This window comes from Haemorhous mexicanus, chromosome 33 (genome assembly GCF_027477595.1).
Source record: "Haemorhous mexicanus isolate bHaeMex1 chromosome 33, bHaeMex1.pri, whole genome shotgun sequence".
Classification (NCBI taxonomy): Eukaryota; Metazoa; Chordata; class Aves; order Passeriformes; family Fringillidae; genus Haemorhous; species Haemorhous mexicanus.
Genome location: NC_082373.1, coordinates 647,789 through 668,728, shown reverse-complemented (window position 1 = coordinate 668,728; position 20,940 = coordinate 647,789). Strand labels below are relative to the sequence as shown.

The 20,940-nt window shown below is 57.3% G+C and overlaps 1 protein-coding gene across 1 annotated transcript in view; it reads left to right on the top strand.

Moving 5' to 3' along the window:
- The window catches only part of LRP1 (LDL receptor related protein 1), a 91,734-nt gene that overhangs the window by 20,541 nt on the left and 50,253 nt on the right, over positions 1–20,940 (top strand). Inside the window, exons 3-6 of the mRNA XM_059871723.1 lie at positions 3,330–3,467; positions 6,985–7,104; positions 8,131–8,259; positions 8,415–8,678. Of these exons, the coding sequence (XP_059727706.1) occupies positions 3,330–3,467; positions 6,985–7,104; positions 8,131–8,259; positions 8,415–8,678 (651 nt within the window). The remainder of the gene's footprint in view (positions 1–3,329; positions 3,468–6,984; positions 7,105–8,130; positions 8,260–8,414; positions 8,679–20,940) is intronic.

The following is a 20,940-nucleotide window of genomic DNA, read 5'->3' as shown; positions in this document are numbered from 1 at the left end:
CATGTCCCACATGGACACAGGACAGCCACCACGGGGCCCAGCACAATCTCCTTGTCCCTGTCCCAGCTCTCCCACCCAGATTCCCACTTCACGCTGTGCTTGGCAGAACCATCTCCTCCAGAGCAGTTCCTGGTTCGGCTCCGGGTTTGTTTATTCCTTAAGGCAAAAATGATGCAACGGCCCCTCCGTGGGAGGGATGGGGGGCTGGGATGGGCTGGCTGCCTCCAGTCAATCAGCAGCCCTGGAAAATTACAGCAGGAGGACTCGGAGGCTGGAAGAAATCTGTCCTGATTGGCGTGTTCTGCTCGCTGCGTGCATCTCTGCTCCATCCGCGGGGACAGGTGACCACAGCACGGACCCCTTGGATGCTCTTCCCTCTCCACCTTCTTCTTCTCTTCCCTGGTGCTGGTGCCAGGAGCAGCCTCTGGTGCTGTGGATGCACCTCGTGTCCCTCTGTGTGGAGGTCATGGATGTTGGAAGGCTCTTGGGTTTGGTTCAAGCCCCCTGGAGGACACGGGACCCCTGGTGCCCCTGTGCCCCTTGGAGCACCCTTGGCACTTCCAGGACGGAGAAGTGGGAGCCTCTGTGAGACACAGACCACAGCCTGGCATCTCCTCTCTCCTCACTACCATGTCTGGGACTGAGTCTGTGTGTTTCCATCACCACCACAGACCCCAAACTTCTCAATCTCTCAGTTCTTCAGGAGCAGTTTCCTTCCCATCTGATCTCTGGGGACCTGGAGGGGCTGCCCCTTCCTGAGTGGCTCTGCCCACCTCCCTCAATTCCCACTTTGCACCCCTAGACACTGAAAGGGAGTCAGGGCGATGCTGTGCCCCCCAGGACATGGAGATTGGGGCGCCAGGGCACATCTGTGTGCCCAGGGGAGGAGTGGAGCCTCCCTGCTCCTGCCCAGGCTCATTCCCAACCTGTCAGCGCGGGCCCCCGCTATCTCCGGCATTGCCAGGCTGCCTTTTCTCACGCCACTCCGACACCGGGGCTTCCAGCAGCCTCTCATCCCCCTTATCTCTTTGGCAGGGAGAGAATTTTTTGACTTTTATTACTCTCATTTTTTACTTTTATTACTGTGATTTAATCCGTGTTTGAGCCGCTCCTGCCGAGGCTCCGGTGTTTGCGCGGCGCTGACGTTCTCCTGTTGGAGCTCCTGAAATGCTGTCAGGCACGTGCCAGCTTTTCCTCCCTGGGGAATCCTTTCAAGTGTTCCCTGGCTTTGCTCAGGTCCCTTCCTTTGAGGTGTTTTGCTCAGGTCCCTTCCTGTCCCCAGTGCTGCTTGTTTGGTGCGAGTGGCTCGAGCGCGGTTCTTGCACCGTCCGTTTTTTGCTCCATGGAGCTTTCCTGAGAGGAAAATACTTGGAGAGGAGACTCCATCCCATTGGAGATCAAAGATGAGGGGCTCTGAGGAAGGAATTTGCTGTGCCTGGTTGGTCCATCCATTGATCCGAGGGTTCAGGATCCCTCATCTTGCCCTGCTGGATCTGCTCTTGGCGTGGTCCTGATGAGCTCTGGAGTGACCCAGAGGCAGCACCACGACCCTCAGTGCTGCCATCTGTGTCCATCCCATGAGCTCTGAAGTGACCCAGAGGCAGCACCAGGACCCTCAGTGCTGCCATCCGTGTCCATCCCATGAGCTCTGGAGTGACCCAGAGGCAGCACCAGGACCCTCAGTGCTGCATCCGTGTCCATCCCGATGGCACAAGTGGGACCATCCCACCCCTGCTCCTCCAGCTCTTCCCTCATTGTGTTCCCCACCCTGTCTGCACCTCCCTGGGCTGTTGCCAGATCAACTGCAGGAGGAAGAATTGCTTTTTTTCTATCCTTTATTTTTTTTTTTTCCTGAGTGGTTTTTTGAGGTTAAACATTCCTGTCTAATTCTGCTCCTCGGGGTGTACCACAAGCTTGTCACATGTAATAAATTGGCTCATTTATTAGCTCCAACACGGTCAAAAGCAAACAAAGTGGCTTGTGGATTAATCCTGCCCTGTTTGGGATAAGTGGTTTGATCCAGGCTCTTTGTAGGGAATAATGGACACGGCAGAGCAGTTCTGACTGATGGATTGGGTGCTTCCCTCCAGCCCCTCCATTCTTCTGGTCCATATATCGACGTTACTTAATTAACCCATAATTTGCAATTACTGCCGGCCCACCCTCTGCAAAAAATAAATCTGTGCAGTGGCACTCGGTAAGAAATTCTCCCAGGAATCATCTGCTGGGTGCTCTGGGACTGGGAAAGAGGGGGAGCTCAAATCCCTTCTGGCTGGGACAGAGCCTGAGCGTCCTGGAGGATGCCCTCACCCCAGTGCCAGGCCAGTCTGCTCACTGGGAGCACACTGGGATGTGTTTGAGACTCAGGGCAGAGATCTGGCATCTGGAGCTTGGTACATTCCCATTTTCCAGGCATCCCTTGAGCTGGAATGGGGGTCACTGCCCAGGATGGACAGAGGGAAGTTTTGGCTGGGATGGTTTGAGGGTCCTGCTCAGCGCTTGGGGGGAAGGTGTCACAAGCCCTGGGCTTTGTGGTCCCCTTCCCACAGCCCCGTGTGCTTCCAAGGGCTTTCATCCCCTCCCTTTGCCCAGGGGTTGTGGTGGGACCACAGCCAGTGTCCCTCAGAGGTGTGGGACGAGGATGTACCAGCACACAGAGCTCTCTGTGTGATGTCACACTCCTCTCCAAGGAGAGCTGGAGCTTATTTAGGGCAAACTCTGCTCTTGGAGCTTCTGGTGAAGGTGACTGGGCTAAAATGGGACCGTGCCTGGACACGGTGTGTGCTGTGCCCTTCTCACTGCTCGTGGGGGCCCGGGGGGATCCACGGAGCTATTTCTGCCAGCCCTGCTGAGGGGAGGGTGAGGCACAAACAGCCCCTGGAAAATGGGGTTTCAGTGTTTTGGCTGGGCAGAGATGTGTTGAACACGCTGTGCGTTCAGCCCTGAAGTGTGGATTTGGGGCAGGGAGAGGAGGAGACCCCATGGAGGGGGTCGGGATTTGCAGGGGCTGTGCCAGGGCTCCTTGTCACCCCTGCAGCCACCTCCAGCCTGGGGTGAAGCCGTGCTGGACATTGCAGGAGCTTTTCCTGGGGTTTCAGGCTGTTTTATGGTGTTTGTTGTTTGTCTCCCTGCCTTGCTTCTTTTCAGAGGAGCTTAAAACTAAAGCCTGCCTTTCTTTGTAATTTTTCCAGTTAATAATGGAGATTAGGTCTCCTTGTGCTGGGCTCAGGGGGGCCCCCCACGTGCCACGGCCTCGGGACAAGGAGAGTGCTGGCACCCAGAGAGTCACGGTCCCTGTGCTGACCCCTGTGCCCTTTGGTGCCCTGCAGGTCCCCAGAGCAAAGTGTCCCGCTGCCAACCCAACGAGCACAACTGCCTGGGCACCGAGCTCTGCATCCACATGAGCAAACTCTGCAACGGGCTCCATGACTGCTTCGACGGCTCCGACGAGGGCCCGCACTGCCGGGGTAGGTGTGGGGGTCCCGGCAAAGGGGGGCTGCCCCAAGGGGTGCTCCCCAACACGGTAGGAGTGATGAGGTGCTTGGTTTGTCCTCTCGAGGTGAGCCCCACCACACTCAGCTCAGCACAGTCTGTCCTGGTTTGATGCTGGTGCAGTACCAGTGCACCCATGAAAAGATATTTTTATAAATGAGTGCTGTGAGATGTGACCAGAAACAGAAGTTTGGGGGTCCCGGCAAAGGGGGGCTGCCCCAAGGGGTGCTCCCCAACAGGGTAGGAGTGATGAGGTGCCTGGTTTGTCCTCTCGAGGTGAGCCCCATCACACTCAGCTCAGCACAGTCTGTTGTGGTTTGATGCTGGTGCAATACAAGTGCACCCATGAAAAGATATTTTTCTCAAATGAGTGCTGTGAGATAACCCTAACCCTAACCCCAACCCCAACCCTAACCCTAACCCTAACCCTAACCCTAACCCTAACCCTAACCCTAACACAAACAGAAACAGAGGTTTGGGGGTCCCACAGTCCCTGGAAAGGGGGGCTGCCCCATGGGGTAGGAGTGATGAGGTTCCTGTTTTCTTCTCTCGAGGTGAGCCCCAGCACACTCAGCTCAGCACAGTCTGTCATGGTTTGATGCTGGTGCAGTACCAGTGCTCCCATGAAAAGATATTTTTCTAAGTGAGTGCTGTGAGATGTGACCAGAAACAGAGGTTTGGGGGTCCCAGGAAAGGGGGGCTGCCCCAAGGGGTAGGAGTGATGAGTATGAGCCCCACCACACTCAGCACAGTCTGTCCTGGTTTGACACTGGTGCACCCATGAAAAGATATTTTTCTCAAATGAGTTCTGTGAGATAACCCTAACCCTAACCCTAACCCTAACCCTAACCCTAACCCAACCAGAAAGAGAAGTTTGGGGGTCTCACAGTCCCTGGAAAGGGGGGCTGCCCCATGGGGTAGGAGTGATGAGGTTCCCATTTCTCCTGTTGAGTGTGAGCCCCACCACACTCAGCTCAGCAGTCTGTCATGGTTTGATGCTGGTGCAGTACCAGTGCTCCCATGAAAAGATATTTTTCTGAGTGCTGTGAGATGTGACCAGAAGCAGAGGTTTGGGGGTCCCAGGAAAGGGGGGCTGCCCCATGGGGTAGGAGTGATGAGGTTCCTGTTTTCTTCTCTCAAGTGTGAGCCCCAGCACACTCAGCTCAGCACAGTCACAGATCCAGAGATTATCCAGAGCCGCTTGGAAGTGAAATGCCCATCATTCCTGAGCCTGCAGCCATGAAATAGCTGCATTGTCTCCTGGGCTTAAAAGCTGCAGGCCTGGGGTTCTGGTCCAGATAAGAGATACCACTGTGGTTTTTTCCTAATTTCCAGGAGCTTTGTCCCCTGCTCCTGGCCTGTCCCCGTGGCTAATCCTGCTGGAAAACTCCCTAAACCAGCGTGCTGCTGTGCAGATTAAAGGCTCAGAAATGTGTGTCCCGGGCTGACCTTGTGTTCCAGAGCCTCTCTGCTCCCCAACCCTTCCCTTCCTGGCCTGGGGGGCCCCTGTCCTGCTCCCCCTGGCCCCAAAGGGCTCCCTGCTGGGACCCAGCTCCTCTCCACTGCCTGGATCCCACGGGAGCAGCCCAGGGCAGCTCCTGCAGCTGTGCCTGAGCTGAGAATTAATATTTCAGTAAGAGCTCTCGTTACTTAAGTGGGATCTGATTTTTCACGGCCGGGCAGCACGTGAGCCACGTGAGCCCTGCTGGGGCAGCTGCTCAGGGCTTTGGGCACCTGGTGCTCACAGGTTTGGGCACGCTGGGGCTGCCAGCCCTCGGTGCTGCTTGAGCTGGATGCCGAGTCCCCCCTGCCCGCGGCAGGTGCCACCCCAGGGAGGCATTTCCTCCATTTCCTCCCAGCTGCTTGCGAGTCCCAGCCTGCCACTGCCCCAGGTGTGGGCAGGTGAGCTGTCACCCCAAGCCATCACCCCAAGTGATCACCCCAAGCAATCACCTTGAGCTGTCACCTTGAGCTGTCACCCCAAGACATGACCCCAAGCCATCACCCCAAGCAATCACCTTGAGCTGTCACTCCAAGACATGACCTCAAGCAATCACCTTGAGCTGTCACCTTGAGCTGTCACCCCAAGCCATCACCCCAAGTGATCACCCCAAGTGATCACCCCAAGCCATCACCTTGAGCTGTCACCCAAGCCATCACCCCAAGTGATCACTCCAAGCAATCACCTTGAGCTGTCACCTTGAGCTGTCACCCCAAGCCATCACCCCAAGTGATCACTCCAAGCAATCACCTTGAGCTGTCACCTTGAGCTGTCACCCCAAGCCATCACCCCAAGTGATCACCCCAAGCCATCACCTTGAGCTGTCACCCCAAGCCATCACCCCAAGTGATCACTCCAAGCAATCACCTTGAGCTGTCACCTTGAGCTGTCACCCCAAGCCATCACCCCAAGTGATCACCCCAAGCCATCACCTTGAGCTGTCACCCCAAGCTGACCCCAGGCCATCACGCCAAGCTGTCACCCTGAGCCATGACCCCAAATTGTCACCCCAACCCCTGTTCCTGCTCCTGCTGCTGGACCAGTGCTCCCCCACCCTGCTCCTCCATCTATGCTGCCCTTGCAGACATCCTGGGGGTGGCAGTGCCAGTGGAGCCCCCATGCTGAGCCCCCTCATTGTCCCCTCTGAGCACTCCAGGGTTGGAAAGGGGGGGAGTTCTGGGTTCTGGTGCATCCATGTCCCTCAGGATGCCCTGGATCTGCATCCCATGCCACTCCCCTGCACAAGAACTGCCAGGCCCTGGAACTGGCATGGAATCAGCAGCACTGGGGCTGGCAGAGGCTGCTCAGACCCCCCTCCCTGGAGCAGCCATGTATCCCTCATTGCCTCCCTCCCTCTGCTGAGGGGCTCAGACCTTCTCTCCTCTCTGGGAGGTGAGAAATGTGAGATTTCCCAGCAAATCCTGATGTGGTTAGGTGATCCTGATGGGGTCTGGTGATCCTGATGGGGTCTGGTGATCCTGATGTGGTTAGGTGATCCTAATGGGGTTAGGTGATCCTAATGGGGTCAGGTGATCCTAATGGAGTTTGGTGATCCTGATGGGGTCAGGTGATCCTAATGGAGTTTGGTGATCCTGATGGGGTCTGGTGATCCTAATGGAGTCTGGTGATCCTGATGGAGTTTGGTGATCCTGATGGGGTCAGGTGATCCTAATGGAGTTTGGTGATCCTGATGGGGTCTGGTGATCCTAATGGAGTCTGGTGATCCTGATGGGGTCAGGTGATCCTAATGGAGTCTGGTGATCCTAATGGAGTTTGGTGATCCTGATGGGGTCAGGTGATCCTGATGGAGTTTGGTGATCCTGATGGGGTCTGGTGATCCTAATGGAGTCAGGTGATCCTGATGGGGTCAGGTGATCCTAATGGGATTAGGTGATCCTGATGGAGTCTGGTGATCCTGCTCACCCAACCCTTGGTCCTTGGTGTCCATCCTGGGTGACATCCTGTCTCTTCCATCCTCCCTGTCCCTGCAGAACAACTGGCCAACTGCTCGGCTCTGAGCTGCCAGCACCACTGTGCCCCCACGCTGAACGGCCCCGTGTGCTACTGCAACCACTCCTTCCAGCTGGCCGAGGACAGGAGGAGCTGCAGAGGTGGGGCTGGGCTGGGCAGAGCCCCCACTGCCTGCTGGGGACAGTGGCTCCTCGGGGATGGGGCCGATGTCACTGCTGGCAGCAGTGCCGGGGCTTGGCTGTGTGGGAACGGGGATGGGGAGAGCTGGGGTCAGCACAGGGCAGGTGGGATGGGGTGGGGTGGGATGGGATTGATGGGATGGGATTGATAGGATGGGATTTGTGGGATTGGATTTATGGCATGGGATTTATGGGATGGGATCCATGGGATGGGATGGGATCCATGGGATGGGATTTGTGGGGTGGGATGGGATGGAATAGGATTGATGGGATTGATGGGATTGATGGGATTTATGGAATTTATGGGATTTATGGGATTTGTGGAATGGGATTGATGGGATGGGATTGATGGGATGGGATGGGATTGATGGGATGGGATTTGTGGGATGGGATGGGATGGAACAGGATTGATGGGATTGATGGGATTTATGGGATTTGTGGGATGGGATTTGTGGGATGGGATTGATGGGATGGGATTGATGGGATGGGATGGGATCCATGGTATGGGATTGATGGGATAGGATTGATGGGATGGGATGGGATGGGATGGAATGGAATGGAATGGAATGGAATGGATGGGATTGATGGGATAGGATGGGATCCATGGGATGGGATTGATGGGATGGAATGGGATCCATGGTATGGGATTGATGGGATAGGATTGATGGGATGGGATGGAATGGAATGGAATGGAATGGATGGGATTGATGGGATAGGATGGGATCCATGGGATGGGATTGATGGGATGGGATGGGATCCATGGGATGGGATTGATGGGATGGGATGGGATCCATGGGATGGGATCCATGGGATGGGATCCATGGGATGGGATTCCCTGGCAGGCTGATGTGAGGGTCCCTTTGGCTCAGGGATCATCCCCTCCTCTCCAGCTCCACCTTGGAGAAACTGTGGAGCTTCATTTCCTCTTCAAGCAGCAAAGGAGGTTTTTTTCTGGTCCAAAATTGTTTTTTCCCCTGTTTTTCCCAGACTTTGATGAATGCACCGTGTATGGGACCTGCAGCCAGACATGCACCAACACAGAGGGCTCCTACACGTGCAGCTGTGTCGAGGGCTATCTCCTGCAGCCAGACAACAGATCCTGCAAAGCCAAGAATGGTGAGAGCCTCAGCAGGGGGATCTTCTGGAGGTGCTTCAGGGCAGCTCTGCAGACCATGGCCCTGCCCTGAGTGCCCCACATTGGGCTCTTCCTTGGGGTTATAGGCACAGGATTGAGGTGTGCCCTGACCCTGCTGTCCCCTCCTTGCCCCCAGAGCCCGTGGATCGCCCTCCTGTGCTGCTCATTGCCAACTCCCAGAACATCCTGGCCACCTACCTGAGCGGGGCCCCCGTGCCCAACATCACCCCCACCAGCGCCAAGCAGACCACGGCCATGGACTTCAACTACGTGGAGGACACGGTCTGCTGGGTCCACGTGGGTGACAGTGCCTCCCAGACCATCCTCAAGTGTGCCAAGATCCCCAACCTGAAGGGCTTTGTGGAGGAAAGGTCCATCAACATCTCCCTGAGCCTGCACCGTGAGTGCCCACCCCCCATCCTGCTCCCCATCCCCAATTCCTAGGCCGTGGTGGGTGAAACTGGGAAGGAGGCAGCTTCCCACAGGTCATTCCCTTTTCTTTTTTTTATAATTTTTATCCAGTTTAGTAATTTCTTGGTGTGCAGATGTGAGGAGAAATGATACAGGGAGGAGTGGAGCAGATTTTGGGATGGCAGCTCTTGCTTCCTTTGGTCCCACCCCAAAAAATGACCAAGTCCCACCCCAAAAAGTGACCAAGAACAAACTCCCAACGCCAAGGTGCCTCTGTGGGTGCCATTGAGTCGTGGTGTGAGTGGCTGGTGGCAGTTTCCTTCTGCTGGTGGCTCCGTGGCCAGGACGAGAGCGTTCACAGCTCTGTGTCCTGTTCGGGCTTGCTGCTCCCAGCTCTGCAGTCTGGATGGGAGGGAGAGTTACTGGTTGGGATTTTGGTGCTCTCTGAGGTGTCCTTGAGGGCTTCCAGCACCTTCCCTGCCTGCACAGAGCAGTGAGTGCCCCAGCTGGGGAGAGCTGGGATGTGGGACACCATTCCTGGCGCTGCTTTTGTCCTTTGCCCAAGTCAGTCAGAGTGGAATTGGAGGCTCTGGGGCTTGCAGTGGGTCTCTGTCAGGTTTTTGCTTCCCCTGGGGGTGTTTTTTGCCTCCTGAAACTGGGGAGGCTTCCAGGGGGAAGAGGGATCCCCTTACCCCACCCACTGTGCTGTTGGGTGAGCAATGGCTCATCCAGCAAATTGGGATGGACAGATTTCTGCAGATGGGGGTCCTGTGGATCCTGGGGGTCCCGGGGGTTCTGGGGATCCTGGGGGTCCCAGGGGTTCTGGGAATCCTGGGGGTCCTGGAAGTTCTGGGAGTCTTGGGGATCCTGGAGGTCCCGGGTGTCCTGGAGTTCCTGGGGACCCTGGGGGTCCTGAGGGTCCTGGGAATCCTGGGGGTCCTGGGGATCTTGGAGGTCCCGGGTGTCTCAGAGATCCTGGGGGTCCTGGGGGTCCTGGGGTCTGTGTGTGGCTGGGCTGGGCAGGCTGTGGGCACTGCCGAGGGTGTGTGCACAGTTAATTTAAGCTCACCCTGTGTATTTTTAGGGCAGGGTGTATTTTTAGGGAGAGGCCTCACCCTTTGCTCTCCCAGGCGATAGCGTGGAGCTGAGCAGGACAGGGCTCAGCTTCCTGCTCCCCTCCCGGGATTTTGGGGTGTCCCTGGGATTTAGGGGCGTCCCTGGGATTTAGGGGGTCTCTTTAGGTGCCCCTCTCCCTCAGGGCCAAGCTGGTTCATCACAAAGGAAGTGGAGGAGTGAATTCCCCCAGCCCTGGGGGAGCTGGGGTGGGGATGAGGAGATAATGTCACTCTCCTGCAGGACGCTGTGAATCCAATTAGTGGTTTCCCTCTTTATTTGCTTCTTTATGGCATTATCTGCTCCCAGCAGGACCGGGGCCTCCCTGGTGCCCGCTGCTAATGGGGCTTGAGCTGGCATCTGATGGGGGGAGATTGATGCTGAGGGGCTGGAGAGCTCCAGCTGCAGGGGGAGAGCCTGGGATGAGCTCCCCCTGCCTCCCTGTCCTGCTCGGCTCCTGCAGAGATTCCTGCCACTTGTGCTGTGGGAGATGTGTTCAGTGAGGGCTGTTAACAGCCCTGGGCACGGCCCGATGTCCTCAGAGCTTTATTGTTCCCCTGGCCCTTACACTCCCAAAGCTTTTTGCTCTCCGCAGGCTCGGCAGCCTCAGGGCTTCCTGCAGCGCCTCCCCCTCGGCTCCCACCTCGCTGCCCGTGGGTATTTGTCACAGGCACTGATTTTCTCACTTGATCTGAGCTGGCTGGTTCCCTACCCCCAGGTCTTTTTCCAGGGACACACGAAAAATCAGAGGCTGGTGAAGCTTTCCATCCATTTCTCTTACAAAAAAATTCCTGCTCTGTGTTGGAATGGGATCGTTTCTCTCCACCATCAGTCCGAGTGGGCTGGGGGGGCTCTGGCCACCTCAGGGCTTGGTGCCAATGGCCAGCACAGGTGGGATGATGTGGGGAGGGGTCCAGATGTCCCCATCTCCACAGGGACCTTGGAAGTGGCACAGGGGATGCCCGGTGTCCCTCTGTGCTCACCCCCGTGATGGGGATGAGGCACGGGAAGGGCTTGTCCTTCCTGCCAGCACTGAATTGTAACAAGAGTAACTTGTCTTATCCTTCCTCCCATCCTGCTGTCCCTCTCCTCCTCTCCGTGTGACAACCCTGCAGTGTTCCTGGCCGGGGGGATCCTGGCAGGCTCAAGGACAGAGGCTCAGGCTGCCCTGACCCCTTGGAGCATCAGGATGGCACAGGGGGTTCACTCTGAACCCCCTGCCAGCCCTGAGCCCCTCTGGAGTGGGGCTGGGGACAGCTGGGGACCTGTCACAGCTCCCCTTGGACCCTCTGTGCTCCGTGGCAGATCCTTGACCTCCGGGGACTTTGTGATCCCGTGGGTTTTCTCAAGCAGATTCCAAGCTCCACGTGTTTCCCCAGACAATGTCCTTGTTTGTTTGGAGTTGGGCTTCCAAGGAATTTCTGAGCCAAACAGAGCACTAAAAAATAATAATTAAAATCTGTTGCTGGGCTCTGGTGCTGCTGCTTCCCGTGTCATGGCCAGAACTCTCTGCTCCCCCAGCTCCCCCAGCTCCCCCAGCTCCCCCAGCTCTCCAGGCTTATCCTGCTGGCCTTGTCCCCCCACCCTGGGGCCATCCTCGGCCGTGGAGCCAGGGAGGGAAGCAGCTGTGCTGGGGGATTTGTGCCTCCTTCCATCAGATTCATGTCCCTGTCCCCTAGAGGTGACACCAGGAGGTGGGAACACCTCTCTAGAGCCCGGGCTGTCCTTAGGGGGCCACCTTTAGCTGGCAGCAGGCCAGGGCTGTGCTGGTCACCTCTGGGTCCCCTGGCTGGCGTTGACAGAGGTGTTAAATCCCCGTCTCCGGTGCTCTGTGATCGGGTGACACTCGGCTCTCAGGGCGGGACAGGAACCCTTTGCTTGCACTGTGGAAAAATACCGGGAACACGAGCCAGAGCACTGGGCTTCTCCCTGGCTCTTGGGGTGGCTCCCCTCTCCCTGCCCTTCCCCTCCCCTTCTGGTGCTCTTTCGGTTTCTTTTCCCCCTTTTTCTTTTTCTTTTTCTCCTTTTCTGTGGTTTTTTTGTGTGGTCAGAACTGGGAGGATCTGATCAGCAGCTGAGCTTGGTGATGCCAGGGAAAGCATTGATTGTGCTGGCAGGTGGCACTGCCTCATCCCAGCTCTGGTGCTGCTCCTTCCCAGTCCCAGCTCTGCTCTCCCAGTCCCAGCACTGCTCCTTCCCAGTCCCAGTGCCACCCTCCCAGTCCCAGCACTGCTCCTTCCCAGTCCCAGTGCCACCCTCCCAGTCCCAGCACTGCTCCTTCCCAGTCCCAGTGCCACCCGCCCAGTCCAGCTCTGCTCCTTCCCAGTCCCAGCTCTGCTCTCCCAGTCCCGCACTGCTCCTTCCCAGTCCCAGCTCTGCTCCTTCCCAGTCCCAGCTCTGCTCTTTCCCAGTCCTAGCTCTGCTCTTTCCCAGTCCCAGTGCCACCCTCCCAGTCCCAGCTCTGCTCTTTCCCAGTCCCAGCTCTGCTCTCCCAGTCCAGCTCTGCTCCTTCCCAGTCCCAGCTCTGCTCTCCCAGTCCAGCTCTGCTCCTTCCCAGCCCAGCTCTGCTCTCCCAGTCCAGCTCTGCTCTCCCAGTCCCAGCACTGCTCCTTCCCAGTCCCAGTGCCACCCTCCCAGTCCAGCATTGCTCTTTCCCAGTCCAGCTCTGCTTTCCCAGTCCCAGCTCTGCTCTCCCAGTCCAGCTCTGCTTTCCCAGTCCCAGCTCTGCTCTCCCAGTCCAGCTCTGCTCTCCCAGTCCCAGCTGTGCTCTCCCAGTCCCAGCTGTGCTCTCCCAGTCCCAGCTGTGCTCTCCCAGTCCCAGCTCTGCTCCTTCCCAGTCCCAGCTCTGCTCTCCGAGGCCCAGCTCTGCTCTCCCAGTCCCAGCTGTGCTCTCCCAGTCCCAGCTCTGCTCTCCCAGTGCCAGCTGTGCTCTCCCAGTCCCAGCTGTGCTCTCCCAGTCCCAGCTCTGCTCTCCCAGTCCAGCTCTGCTCCTTCCCAGTCCCAGCACTGCTCTCCCAGTGCCAGCTCTGCTCTCCCAGTCCAGCTCTGCTCCTTCCCAGTCCAGCTCTGCTCTCCCAGTCCCAGCACTGCTCTCCCAGTCCAGTTCTGCTCTCCCAGTCCAGTTCTGCTCTCCCAGTCCAGCTCTGCTCCTTCCCAGTCCCAGCTCTGCTCTCCCAGTCCCAGCTCTGCTCCTTCCCAGTCCCAGCACTGCTCTCCCAGTCCCAGCTCTGCTCTCCCAGTCCCAGCTCTGCTCTCCCAGTCCAGCTCTGCTCTCCCAGTCCCAGCACTGCTCCTTCCCAGTCCAGCTCTGCTCTCCCAGTCCAGCTCTGCTCCTTCCCAGTCCAGCTCTGCTCTCCCAGTCCAGCTCTGCTCCTTCCCAGTCCCAGCTCTGCTCTCCCAGTCCCAGCTCTGCTCTCCCAGTCCAGCTCTGCTCTCCCAGTCCCAGCACTGCTCCTTCCCAGTCCAGCTCTGCTCTCCCAGTCCAGCTCTGCTCCTTCCCAGTCCAGCTCTGCTCTCCCAGTCCCAGCTCTGCTCTCCCAGTCCCAGCACTGCTCCTTCCCAGTCCAGCTCTGCTCTCCCAGTCCAGCATTGCTCTTTCCCAGTCCCAGCTCTGCTCTCCCAGTCCAGCTCTGCTCTCCCAGTCCAGCTCTGCTCCTTCCCAGTCCCAGCTCTGCTCTCCCAGTCCCAGCTCTGCTCCTTCCCAGTCCCAGCTCTGCTCTCCCAGTCCCAGCTCTGCTCTCCCAGTCCAGTTCTGCTCTCCCAGTCCAGCTCTGCTCCTTCCCAGTCCAGCACTGCTCTCCCAGTCCAGCTCTGCTCTCCCAGTCCAGCTCTGCTCCTTCCCAGTCCAACCCCGCTCTCCCAGTCCAGCTCTGCTCCTTCCCAGTCCCAGCTCTGCTCTCCCAGTCCAGCTCTGCTCCTTCCCAGTCCCAGCTCTGCTCTCCCAGTCCAGCTCTGCTCCTTCCCAGTCCAACCCTGCTCTCCCAGTCCAGCTCTGCTCCTTCCCAGGAGGAGCAGGCAGCAATTCTGCAGCTCAGCAGGCTGCATGCGGGGCTGCTGGGGAATGGCTGCAGAGGTGCCATGATTTATTATTTCTCACTTTAAGGTTTGTTGTTTTCCTTTCTAAAACAAGCCCCCGGGAAGGAGTTTGAAATATCAGGACATTTGATCCTGAGTGCATTATAAGCCCTAAACACCAGCAATCTGGCCACCATCAAAATCCCTTCCCGGGCAGCATCAATCCCAAGCTGCCCAGCTCGGGGGGTGTTTTCATGGACTCCATTTCACTGTCACTTGGAATGGCCTGTCCCCGTGCCAGCAGGCACAGAGAGGAGCTGTGGCTGCTGGGACAGATTGATTTCAGGGCCGTGTTGCTCTGCAGAGGAATCCAAGTACATTTCTTCCCCCACTTTGCATGGAAAGCTATTTTTCTTCCTTGCTGCCTCATCCTGGCCAAGAAAGAGGCTCCGACATGAACTCACTTGGCAGGAGAGGGGGGATGATTGGTAACTTCATCTCGTGGTTCCTTTCTGTTGGTTTTTTTTTTTCTTTTTTAACTGTTTATGGCTGTTCTTGTTGCAGTGAGGGAGGAAGGTGGGAGCTGGGGAAGAGAAGGGGGTGGGGAGAACAGGGGATAAATGGGAGCAGGGGATAAATGGGAGCAGGACACGGAGGGGAGAAGGGATAGGGGAGAGCAGGGGATGGGGGAAATCAGGGAATGGGGGAGAGCAGGGGATAAATGGAATCAGGGGATAAATGGGAGCAAGGGATCAATGGGAGCAGGGGATAAATGGGAGCAGGGGATAAATGGGAGCAGGACATGGAGGGGAGCAGGGGATAGGGGAGAGCAGGGACCAGGATGGATGGGAGCAGGGAATGGGATGGGTGGGAGAAGGGAATAGAATAGAGCAGGGACCACATGGGATTGGGTGGGAGCAGGGGATGAAGGCAAGCAGGAGCTGGAGGGAGCAGGGGATGGGGGGAACAGGGGATGGAGGACACAGGGACTGTCTGGAGCTGTCACCAGCTCATTGTGTGGCAGGGTACAACGTCATGATGGGGATTTTAATCAGTCTGTTAACGAAGATCTGACACTCAGGACCCTGCTGTGGCTCTGCCCAGCACCTCTGACTCCCCTTACCTGCTGTTTCCCCTCACAGGGAACAGAAATAAATCCCCCAGGGGCACTGAGACCCCCTGCAACCCCCCCGGGCTGTGGTGGCAGGGCTGAGCTGCATTCCCACGGAATGTCCTGAGTCATCAGTGCCCAGGGATGGGTTTGATTTCACATGGACAGGAGCGTGTCTGTCCCAGCACACATCTGTCTGTCTGTCCCAACACACATCTGTGTGTCCATCCTGCTCTGCCTCGTGCCAGGCTCACTGCAGGAGCCCCTTGGGACCCTTCCTGCCCATGCTGGCCCCATTTCTGCTTTCTCCTCCCCCCGGATCACCCCAGTGACGGGTTTCCATCGAGCCTGTGTCTCTCTCCTCTCACCCAGAAGGAAGCCAAGTGCCCCGTGCCTCCCTCAGCCTCTGTGGAATAGTTGTGCCCATGGAATGGGCTCATTAAGGCAGAGTAATTAGCAGTCCCTTGGCTGCCCTCCACAGCTCATTCCATCCCTGTTCCTGCTCTTCCCACCTCCTGTGCCTCAGCCAGGCTCTGCAGGGATGCTGCGGGGTTGAGCCAGGACATGGGGAGGAGTGAAAGTTTGGGGTGTGCCCACCCTGGGGAGCTGGAGATGGTGTCAGAGAGGGGCTGGAGAGGTGCTGGAGATGCCTTGGACATGGGAGATGCAACCATGGTGCTGCACTGGAGCAGAACATAGCCTGAAGAGGAGGGAATTTTGGGGTGTCCCCACTCTGGGGAGCTGGAGATGGTGTTAGAGAGGAGCTGGAGATGGTGTCAGTGACTGCTTGGACATGGTTCCCCTGCAGATGCAGCCATGGTGCTGCACCAGAATAGAGAAGAGGAGGCAATTTTGGGGTGTCCCCACTCTGGGGAGCTGGAGATGGTGTCAGAGAGGGGCTGGAGAGGTGCTGGTCATGGTTCTGGAGAGGTTCTTGGACATGGTTCCCCTTCAGATAGATACAGCCATGGTGCTGCACCAGAATAGAGAAGAGGAGGGGAGGCATTTTTGGGGTGTCCCCACTCTGGGGAGCTGGAGATGGTGTCAGAGAGGAGCTGGAGAGGTGCTGGTGATGCCTTGGACATGGGAGATGCAGCCATGGTGCTGCACTGGAGCAGAACATGGCCTGAAGAGGAAGCAGGTTTGGGGTGTCCCCACCTTGGGGAGCTGGAGATGGTGTTAGAGAGGAGCTGGAGATGGTGTTAGAGAGGAGCTGGAGATGGTGTCAGTGACTGCTTGGACATGGTTCCCCTGCAGATGCAGCCATGGTGCTGCACCAGAATAGAGAAGAGGAGGCAATTTTGGGGTGTCCCCACTCTGGGGAGCTGGAGATGGTGTCAGAGAGGAGCTGGAGAGGTGTCAGTGACTGCTTGGACATGGTTCCCCTTCAGATACAGCCATGGGTTGTCCCCACCCTGGGGAGCTGGAGATGGTGTCAGAGAGGGGCTGGAGAGGTGTCAGTGACTGCTTGGACATTGGTCCCCTTCAAATGCAGCCATGGTGCTGCACTGGAGCAGAACATGGCCTGAAGAAGAGGCAGTTTTGGGGTGTCCCCACCCTGGGGAGCTGGAGATGGTGTCAGAGAGGGGCTGCAGAGGTTCTGGTGATCCCTTGGACACGGTTCCCCTTCAGTGGTGCTGCACTGGGGGTCCAAGGCACAGACAGCCCATGGACTGGGGGTCCCAGGGCTCCCTGGAGAAGGGCAGTGCTCCAGCCTGTCCCCAGGCTGGGATGTCCCTCTGTGGGGGCCGTGTCACCCCCCAAGGAACGTTTGGCGGGCGAGGGCGGGCGTGAGTGCGCGCAGAGCCCCAGGGATCCATCCCAGAGCCGAGTCAGACGTCCTGGCCGAGGGCCACCGGCTTCCACCCAGCGGTTCCTCCTCGCAGAGAAACATCTCAGCAGAGAGGGGGGTGAATTTATTTATTTTTGAGCCTGCTTTGCTGAGGCAACGAGGCTGACGTGACGGCTGTGGCCGTGTGTGGTGGTGGCAGCCGTTCCCCTCCTGCCCTGCTCGGACACAAGGACTTGGCTGTTCCTGGGAGCAGGGGGGCCATGCTGGACCCTCGGGGTGTCTGTCCGGCCGTCGGGCGCCCTTGGGGGCGGGAGTTTGTCTTTGTGCTCGTCCTGTTAACATACTTCTAATTAAGGAAAATTGTCCCCAGGAGCAGTGTTTATCCACGGAGCGCGGTGCCGTCACAGAGACGGTCTTGTTCTCCCGCCGAGAGGATGTCTGTGGAGGGGGAAAGAGACAGAAATTCCTCCAGATTATGGCATTATGTAAATGTATCAAACGGATCATTCCCTATAAAAAAAGGAAAGTAGGAAACCGATGTATTTCAGCAGCCCTGGGGATTGCATTCCTGACGAGCCTCCGTTCCTGCGCCGCCGCCGGCGTTTCAGAGCCGAAATATTCAGCGACTTTTCCAAGATGTTTTCCTCCCAGGCCACGCGCCTCGGGCGCCCGAGGGGCTCGTGGGGCCACCCCCCAGCCCTCCCAGGCTTCTTTTCTTGCTGGGTGGCAAACTGGCCACGGCTCCTGCTTGCCCTGCAGGGTGGGTTGTGCCTGGAGCAGGGGACGCGGTGTGCGCTGCTCTCTGTGGGATGTGGTGTGGACGGGCAGCTCTGATGTGAGCCGTGGATTCCGTGGTTTGTGTCAAGGCTGGTTGACCCTGGGGAAGCAAGAACCAGCTGTTTATAGGACTTTAATATTCTTTATTTATTCTTTATTTCTTGATTTTTCTTTATTTCTTTATTAATTATTTAAAGCCAGATGTTGGCAGCGGTGGTCGGTCCCTCTCTGTTCTCTGTCCTGTGTGATGGGACAAGGGGGAAAATGCTCCTGAGCAGGATGGGAACAAAGATTTGGTGTCAGAGCTCTGTGCCCAGGGATGTTTCTGGCTGCTTCAAGCAGAGCTGGCACCTCTCCTGCCCACCAGCCTTGTCCTGCTCTCCTGGGAGTGGAAAAGCCCTCTGAGACCCTCGAGTCCAACCACTAACCCAGTGGTGCCAGATTGTCACTGAAATGTGTCCCCAAGTGCCACATCCACACCATGTTTCTGGCTGCTTCAAGCAGAGCTGGCACCTCTCCTGCCCACCAGCCCTGTCCTGCTCTCCTGGGAGTGGAAAAGCCCTCTGAGACCCTTGAGTCCAACCACTAACCCAGTGGTACCAGGTCATTGCTGAAATGTGTCCCCAAGTGCCACATCCACACATTCCAGGAGGAATTTCTTCATGGAAAAGGTTGTCAGGCACTGGAAGGGGCTGCTTAGGGTGGTGGTGGAGTGCCCATCCCTGGAGGTGTCTGAGGAACATCTGGATGTGGCACTCAGGGCTCTGGCAGGGATCGGTCACAGCGTGGACTCGATGGTCCTGGAGGGTTTTTCCAGCCTCAGGGATTCTGGAATTCAGGGATTTTGTGCTGTGTTGGTTCCTGAGCTTGTTGAACCTCTGTGAGTAGAAGGGGTTTCTCCTTGCTCAATGGTTCAGGAGCTGCTGGGTGGCTGAGTCCCCCTCGCAGCTGTTTGAGGACTGTCGAAATCCCTGGTTTAATCCAGGGGAAGATTGTGTGTTTCCTTCCTCCTCCTGTCAGGCCACAATTGATGTGTTTGCAGACTGCACAGCAACTGATTCATGCAGAGCTAAAGTTATGTGCTGGGTCAGCAAAGCTCCTTCCCCAAAAAACCCACAGCCCTGCAGTGCCTCGCTGGGAGTGGGGTAAGTTGGGTTGAGGGAGGGAGAACCTCGGGCTGCAGCTCCCGTGGGAAATGTGGAGCCCATGACCCACTTGTGTCAAGGAGTTCTGTGAGTGGGACTGTCCCACCTGGAGCTCTGGGATCCCAGCAGAAGAAGGAGGCCATGCTCTGAGCCGGGCTGGGAGAGCTGGGGGTGCTCCCCTGCAGCTGAGAAGGCTCCAGGGAGAGCTCAGAGCTTCTTCCAGTGCCTGAAGAGGCTCCAGGAGAGCTGGAGAGGGACTTGGTCAGGGGTCTGGAGTGACAGGACACAGGGAATGGCTTCCCACTGACACAGGTGAGATTTTAGGAAGAAATTCCTCCCTGTGAGGGTGGGGATGCCTCTGGATCCCTGGAAGTGTCCGTGACCAGGTTGGATGGAGCTTGGGGCAACCTGGGATAGTGGGAGGGGTCTCAGGTGGGACTGAGATGATCTTCAAGATCCCTTTTGACCCAAACCATTCTGGGACTCTCTGAAAAGGGCAAATCCAAGCCTGGTGTGACAGAGTTTTGTGGCAGGGAGCTCAGGAACAGCTCGGTGGGGATCACTCGGGCCCTGGCGGGTGTGAAACCAGGAAACATCTGTGAGGGTGGCTTTTGGGGTTTCCTGAAGTTGCCAACCCGCCCGTGTTGAGCAATTTTAATGAAGTTCCCTCATCTTCCATCCTCCCTCCATCTGCCCTCCCTGCTGGCAAGGCCACCCACCCCCGCCCCGAGTGGGGCTGCTGGCCTGGACCCCGTCCCTGTCCCCGTCCCTGTGAGGGTTTTTGGCTGTCTGTCCCAGGAAGAGCCTTGGAAAGCTGACATTCCCTGCTCTCTGCCCCCACCAGCTCCCTTCCAAAGGCTCTCAAATAAATAAATCTTGGGAAATGAGCTCGGCGTGTTGCAATCGCTGAGGTTGAGCAAGGAGGAGGATTCATTCCAGGATGGGAATTTTGGTGGGGAGAGGCACCCGAGGGGGGCTGTGGGAGGGAGGGGGGGTGGTCTCTGCCCCTGAAATTCTCTGTGGAAATGACCTACAACCTCTCCAGGGGACAGGGTCAGCCCTGCTGGTCCCCTCAGATGGGTACAAAGGGTGTTTGATGGCCATGGGTGGTCGTGGCACCATCCCTGGGCACCCATTCTTGGTGGGGGATGCAGGGGGAGACTCCCCCCCTCTCCAAAAATTGAGAAGGAGGGGGGTTAAAGTGTCTGCAGGCCAGTGCCAGGGGTTAAAAATAGCTGTTTTCTAAATTAGCATCCACCAGAAGTTCAAGAGGAAATCCAGGTTTAGCTGAGGCTACAAGAAAGGGCTGAAAATAATAATAATAATGATAATAATGATGATGATGGTGAAAATAACAATGCTGATGATAATAACAACCCGTGGTAATAATAAAGAAATAAAAAGTGATTCCTGCGAAGGAGAGGGGAGGATGGTGAGCAGGGAGAGAAGGAGCAAAGCTGGAAAACAAAAGCCTTTGAGGAGGGTAATGCTTTCCAGCTGCAAAAATAAAGCCTGGGAGAGGAGCAAGTGCTTGCGTCACCCCCAGCCCCCCGGCCCTGTGCTGCCCGGCTTGGAGCTGGGGCCTGCCCAGAGACCCCCAGGTGGACCAGGACCCTCTTTTCCCCTGGGCTGGGGCAGGATGGGTGTGAGAGGAGTGGGGAGCTGGAAGTCTGTGCCTTGTTTTGGCTGTTTTCCCTTTGGATTCCTCTTTGAGTGTTGGGCTGGACTCAGCTCCGGCTCGGAGGGAGAGGCAGGAGAGGTGGGAAAGGGGCTCTGGTGATGGCACAGAGGTGGTTGGACCCCTCGAGGAGGAGAATGTGGGGGTCTGAGCCATGGGTGGGGGGTGAGGGCCCCCCGAGCCGTTCTGCCAACGCTCCCCATCCGCCCCTGCTTGGATCTCTCCCCCGGTCCTGTGACTCTGACTCAGCCACGCAGGCGCCAGCCAAGACCTGCTTTTTTTGGGGAATTCTTGCACATCCCTTTGCTCGAGTGTTTCTCGCCCCAGCAGGGCCCTGCCGCCCCCTCCCCACGTCACAGGGGGGTTTGGGGAGCAGGGGAGGGCTGTGGGTGACAGCAGGACTCTGTCTCGGGGGCAGAACCCCTTGGCACCCCAGTGTGAGTTTTTAGGTGGTTTTCATCCCAAACCCCTCTTGCCCCAGGAGCTGGGGGGTCCTGCTTGGAGCAGGAGCACCCACAAATCCTGTGCCAGCCCTGGCGTGTTGGGCAGGAGGTTGGGAGCCCTGTTTGGGGCTGATGCTCATTCCTTGGCTCGGGCTGCTCCCACTTGTTTTTTACATCC